Source organism: Megascapheus bottae, chromosome X (genome assembly GCF_031878675.1).
Source record: "Megascapheus bottae isolate mThoBot1 chromosome X, mThoBot2.hap1, whole genome shotgun sequence".
Lineage (NCBI taxonomy): Eukaryota > Metazoa > Chordata > Mammalia > Rodentia > Geomyidae > Megascapheus > Megascapheus bottae.
In genome coordinates, this window is record NC_143547.1 from 80,617,625 (window position 1) to 80,623,624 (window position 6,000).

Consider the following 6,000-nt stretch of genomic DNA (forward strand, 5'->3'; position numbering starts at 1 on the left):
TCTTGATTCTCAGATCTCAGCCTCCTGAGCAGCTAGGAATACAGGTGTGAGCCAGCCACTGCACCCGGTTTGAAAATAATCTTTAAAGAAAAACAATGCATTTACTGCATAAGAATGATGTTTCGCAAAATTTGACTTTCTCATCTGAAACTTTACAGTTGTGAAGGAAACCAGGAAAACCCTCTCATAAGCTAGTTTCTTGTTGCATTAGTTCGCATAGCTCTCAAGTGAGATTGATGCCAAATACATGTATACACAGAGGACTGTGTCTAAAATACCACTGCTCAATGACTTTTAACTTTTATAAATACAGGAAATAAGAGTGGAAATTCAGGTCTTTTTTTTTCCCTACTGGAACAGGAGTTTATATATTGATTTATTTATCCAATTTCTCAGAATACAAAGACTCCCAGTATTCTAACTTTGTCACAGAAACATAGAAAAGGTAACAAAATCAGACAAACTTCATTTTATGTCTTGGAGAAGGACTGCATTCTTGAAGCGGTGATTAAGATTGCTGCCCAGGCAGATCATTGGTTTTCCGGTTCACCGACCAGCACTCAACCTCAGTAGCACTCCAGTTTATGGAAAGATCCTCTCTGAGGGAAGAATACAGGACATCATCCATATTTGGAGTTGTTAATGAAATGAAATACACAAATATATGGTTCTTGTTCATTTAAAAATTTCTGTGCTCCTAAAGACCACAGCTTATTCATACCCACTTCCAGATTTCCTTCAGGGACAGTTTTTCCTATATTCAGAATTTAAGATGGTTCTAAGAAACTAAGATCAATAACTTTCAATGCAGCATTTAAAACTCTAGATTCAGGAAAACATTTATGATGCCCAAATTATCAAAAATTTATCTTATTGTTATTCTTGGATTGCTTTTATTTGCATGTGGTTCTGGGGATGGAACCAGGGCCTTAATCAAGCTGGGAAAGCTCTGTGCATATACCTACCTGCTCAGCTCTAATTTTAAGTATAAAAAAGAGCTGTTCCTCATTTTCACCCTCATGCCAATCTTGAGTTTATTATTTGTGTTCTTTTTAATACCAAATGTTATTATCGGGATGTCCAGAAATTATCACCGTCTCTCTGGTGCAAGTACCTTAGATCCCCTAAGGTAGTTTTGCAGTAATGGAGGAGGTGAAGGAAGGAGACTGGAAGCAATGCATATGTGATCAGTAACAAAATAAAGCATGCAGGGGTGGAGGAAGGGGAACGCTGACAGAGGAAGTCACTCACCCAGCGAACATTCCTGGAAATTTAATGCGTAGGAAAACATGTTCCAACTGGTTCACGTCCAACTCTTTAAAGAAAGAGTGGGGGACTCTGTTATCCACATCCACAGGCTGGGACCCTGGCTCCTCCTTGCCACTTCCACTACCCATCGGGTTGTCATCCTCTTTCATGGTATCTTGAGCTCCTGCAACGAGGCAGCTCCCATCTCCGGCTTCTCCCTGCTCATCTTCCTGCCATATTTTCTCCTCGATCTCGTCTCCTCCCCCTCCAGTCACCAAAGTCACTGTAGGCTTCTCATCTGAAAAAGAGAAAGGGGTGAAAGGTTCCCAGAGACCAGAAGGTGGGAGACATATAGAGGTGGCAAGACAAGAGCTAGAGGAAAGAGCAGGGTGTGGTGGAGGCCCCATCCGGAAGGAGAGCACTCCGTAATGGTGGTGAAAGAGCCATTGATGGAGTACACTGGAGCCAGCTCTCCACTGTTTCTGGGAATTCACCCCACGTCATTGATGTACCTACCTTGCACCTCTTCCTGGAGCTCCTGGGCTTCCACGCTCTGGCAGCTGCTTTTGTTTGGAAGATCCATAACACAATAATAAACTGCACAACACCTCAGCTCAGAGCTGCCGCTTCCCTTTCTACTTCTGCGGTGGGCAGTGGTGGTTCTTACAGCTCCTCCTTCCACGTCGAGGTTCTCGCGAGTTTTGGTTGCGGTATGACATGAAGTGGGCGGCAGATTTGGGGCGCATGCGCAACTTGTATGTAAGCCTTTTGCGTTTCTGGGCTGTGGTCTTGGAGACTGTCATGAAGTCGCAGGAGGGTTATTGAGGAGGGAGGTGTGTGTGTGTGTGTGTGTGTGTGTGTGTGTGTGTGTGTGTGTGTGTGTTACTTTGAAGACTCGTTGAATATTCTTGTTTCTCTTCACATTAGCTCTGCCAAGAAAGGAGCTGGGAAACAGCAACATGAGCAAATAAGTGCATGCATACAATTTAAATTAGTCCCACTGCTCATCCTCTCCATTCTACCTGCTGCTTGTCTGTTAGTGCAAGTTGAATGGGGAAAGATGAGGGGCAGAGAAACAACACTACTCAGTATGCCCATTTTCGGATGCATTTTTCGACAAAATCCAACAGCCTAGGCCTCCACACAGATTAACTAGTTTGTGGCAATTTTCCCTTACGCCCTCAAGAGTTAACAGGGGAAAAAAGAGAAGAGTTAGAATCAAAGGAGGACAATCACGGTTATGGACATCCACCAGAAGAACAAGTGGCTTATGAATAAGTTGCGCATGCGCGCCAGCAGGTGCAGCCTACGTCACGTAAAACCTCGCGAGAACCTCAAAATCGCAAGACCTTCTGCAAGAACGACTATTGCTCAGACCGAAAGAGGGAAGAGCAGAAGCAGCTCGGACCTGAGGTGGCACACAGCTCGGAGAACATTTCATCATGGATTTTCTAGGAGAAAGCAGCGGCCAGAGTCCTGAAGCCCATGGGCTGGAGGGAGAGGTGCAGGGTAGGCGTCCCCCGCCCCCGATGGTTTGGGGGGGATTCCCAGAAACACAGCCGGGCTGGGGACGGGAGGGGCGGCGCCTTGGCCGCCATTGCGGTGCGGCCCTCACCACGCGGCGAGGCCTCCACCACCACCGCTCTCTCCTGGGCTCTATGCCGCCCACTCTGCTTCTCTCCCCGCAGACGTGAAGCCCGCGGGGACTTCCGTGACGGCAGGGCAAGGACACGAGGCCGGGGAGAAAACAAAGCGCGCAGATGAGCACGGAGCGGCGGGAAAAGTTCCCTGCCCAGGCGCGAGCGCGGCCACTGCGGCCGCCATGAAAGATGACGAGGAGTGGCTGCTGGAGCGCGAGGAGCCTGAAGGGGAAGCGGCCCAGGATGAGGCCCAGGGCTCCGGGCCTGCACCCATGGAGCCCTTCCCTCTTTACCGCACTTTCAATGAGCTGGGACTGCAGGAGGTGGAGCGCATTTTCCTGCGCGCTCAGTATCCGGAACTGTTGGCGAGGTAAGTGGCGCCCCCTGCACGCCCTCAGCTCTCCTGGACGCCTTCGCGTCGCCTTACCTCCACATTCTTACTAAAAGCTGTGTTGGGGGCACAAGGTTGGCGAGTGGGGGGATGCGCCAGGGTGGGGGCGATAACGACTGGGCATAAAGGCGGGAAATCTTTTTGTAAACATGTTATTACACTCATAATTCACACTGAGAGACAGAAATCTTGAAAACTAAGGATGGAAGAGTGGAAGATAACTGCTAGACGGATTGCATAGGCAATGCCCAGTCATTAATCCCCACCACCACAGGAGGACCACAAAACCAAACCAGGAAAATAAACGTTCAAATGCTTTGGTCATGGTAGTTCCTCCGATGTGTTTTTGGCTTTTTGCCAGTCCTAGGTCTTGAATTCAAGGCTTGAGCACTGTCCTTGAGCTATTTTGAGTTAAAGGCTTGCACTTTACCTCTTGAGCCACAGTACCCCTTCTCACTTTTTCTCAGCACTTTATTAGAGTCTCACCAACTTTCCTATGTAGATTGGATTTGAAGTACTATCCTGAGATCTCAGCCTACTGAGTAGGAGACCTGCTAAGTTCTAAAATTTTAATACCCACCCTCATATCCACACACAAGAAATACTCTGTAAAGGAAACCTGGGTTGTAGGTATTACACAAAATAGTCTAGGTTAGAAGAGAAGGAAAGAATTCTCTAGTAAGCCTTAGTGCAAGTGCATGAATTTCAAATTATCCATGACTTTAACTATGGAATATGTGCTATTTTCTCCTTTCAGAGAGGATCCACTAATGCCCCGGAGTGCCACTGGGGCTAAGTGCCAGAAACATGAAAAACAGTGATCTTCCAGGGCAACGACCTTAAAACCTGGTTCAAGACTTCAGCACTGTCTTCCTATGTACACTCATTTGTGTTGTCTTTAACATATTTGAGGAGTATGTTCTGAACGTTGAGGTCTTTTTACTGTGAGAAATGGTAAAAATTCAGCCTATGGAAGTTTCTCTGTTATCAGCAAGAATGTGATGTAACAAAGGAAAAAAAATAACCAAATGGCTTCAGTTTCCCTGTATGAAATTAAATAATTCTTTTTAACAGTGGTATTTTTAGAAAACTCAATCTATGTGTGGTTCAGTTGAACATCTATGTGCCTTGGGAAGGACCAAATTAATGGACCAAGGAAATAGGTGATGAGAGAGATTCAACTAATATTTCATTAAACCTCTGTATCCTAGGCATAGGCCTTTAACTAAATGAATTTATGAGTGTCTCAACAGGGGGATAAAATCACACATATATACACACTGAAAAGTCAGTTTATTGGCAATTAATTAGTACTTGGTTATGCCAAGACTGCTGGGGGGACATTAAACATACCTGGTTATCGTAATGTTTTTAGTCAGGATTAAAAGAGTGTGAAAAATACCATCATAATATTGTCACTTCTTGCAAGTCATTCAATGTGTCAACCTAAAAACACTGATAAAATATTCCAATTATCATGGTAGGTGAGAAAAACCCTTCCGAATTGGAAAATGGTTTAAATTTGGAAGAAAAAAAATACATTTCTCCCAAATGCCTTAGCTTAAGGACAAACAGGTTAAAGAGAACTTTCATGCAAGTGAATATGCACCTTGAGCATGTCATCAATTGGACTTTATAAGTGAATTTGATCTTCAGCAATAGCAACATCTCAGCATTGTTCACGGCATTACATGTAGACTGCGTTGTTTGTTTCATTAAGGCTCTCAGCTTCCATTCATCAACTTACTTATATTTCCTTGCTACTGGGTGTCAAAACTGACTAGTACATGAGATCAAAAGGATTCTTCTAGGGGCCATGTAAGGCATCAGTTGCATTAAGAAGTTCTCTTTATTCCAAGATCAAAAACAAGACACAGGGTGAGCTTAGTACCTGTGTTCCACAGTGCATGAATACATGAAACAGCTGCATGCCTGGAAGAAATGACAGCGAATTTGGAACCAGTGTGGTCAGATCCTTCCAAATATCCTAGGCTGTAATATGATAGCACTATCCATAGGGTCAGAAACTCCCCATTTACAGCTGGACAAGCTAAAATCTTGTTGTATGCGTGTGCGTAATGTCTTTACAGGACCATCTAACTACCAAGATTTTTCACAGGAGGAATGCCCCATACACATCCTTAAGAAATTTATTTTCAATAATCCTAGCTAGGCACTGGTGGCCCATTGCTGTAATCCTACCTCTTCAAGAGGATGATACCTGAGGATTGCCAGGGACAACAGGGAATTCCAGGAGAACTTTACTTCCAGTCAATCACAATGTTGGAAGGGGAGCTGTAGCTCAAATAATAGACCACTAACCTTGAACAAAAATTACACAATAGTAACATGGTCCAAGCTTTAATTTCAAGACACACACACACACACACACACACACACCCATACTCAGAGTAATAGTAATGATCATGCTTGCAGAATCGAGCCTAAAATTCAAAACCAACAAATTTACATGAACACACAGGATGATTGTTTGCAAGGAGGAATGATGGGAGAGGAAAAGGAGTAGCTAGTGATAGAATAAATATAATCAAAGGAAGTTATATATATAAGCATGAAAATGTCGTAACAAAACCTATTAAAATTGTAAAAAAAAACAAGGGGAAACTGCTGACAAAAGAATCAGAACGGTGGTGAAATGAACAAAACACTTTTAATGCACGAATGAGAATAGCTCAATGAAATACTTTTGGTCCACTACTA

The 6,000-nt window shown here is 44.1% G+C and overlaps 2 protein-coding genes across 2 annotated transcripts; one reads left to right on the forward strand and one right to left on the reverse strand.

The window, feature by feature from the left end:
• Positions 1–375: 375 nt before the first annotated feature.
• Positions 376–1,878, reverse strand: LOC150041435 (uncharacterized). The gene is made up of 3 exons (XM_090326890.1): positions 1,765–1,878; positions 1,252–1,546; positions 376–599 (listed from the first exon to the last, which is right to left on the reverse strand). Exons 1-3 carry the CDS (start codon positions 1,829–1,831, stop codon positions 509–511), a joined length of 453 nt encoding a protein of 150 aa, XP_090183016.1. The 5' UTR covers positions 1,832–1,878; the 3' UTR covers positions 376–508.
• A 760-nt stretch (positions 1,879–2,638) lies between these two features.
• On the forward strand, positions 2,639–4,315 carry LOC150041436 (uncharacterized). Its single transcript, XM_090326891.1, has 3 exons — positions 2,639–2,757; positions 2,937–3,258; positions 4,037–4,315. Exons 1-3 carry the CDS (start codon positions 2,691–2,693, stop codon positions 4,098–4,100), a joined length of 453 nt encoding a protein of 150 aa, XP_090183017.1. The 5' UTR covers positions 2,639–2,690; the 3' UTR covers positions 4,101–4,315.
• The last annotated feature ends 1,685 nt before the right edge of the window (positions 4,316–6,000 follow it).

Excerpts from the sequence above, each read along its gene's own strand:
- LOC150041435 (XM_090326890.1), bottom strand. The coding sequence starts at position 1,831 with ATGGATCTTCCAAACAAAAGCAGCTGCCAGAGCGTGGAAGCCCAGGAG. Across the intron at positions 1,547-1,764 it reads GCTCCAGGAAGAGGTGCAAG|ATGAGAAGCCTACAGTGACT; the intron begins GTAGGTACATCA and ends TCTCTTTTTCAG. Across the intron at positions 600-1,251 it reads TTTCCAGGAATGTTCGCTGG|AGAGGATCTTTCCATAAACT; the intron begins GTGAGTGACTTC and ends TTCTTCCCTCAG.
- LOC150041436 (XM_090326891.1), top strand. The coding sequence starts at position 2,691 with ATGGATTTTCTAGGAGAAAGCAGCGGCCAGAGTCCTGAAGCCCATGGG. Across the intron at positions 2,758-2,936 it reads GCTGGAGGGAGAGGTGCAGG|ACGTGAAGCCCGCGGGGACT; the intron begins GTAGGCGTCCCC and ends CTCTCCCCGCAG. Across the intron at positions 3,259-4,036 it reads TATCCGGAACTGTTGGCGAG|AGAGGATCCACTAATGCCCC; the intron begins GTAAGTGGCGCC and ends TTCTCCTTTCAG.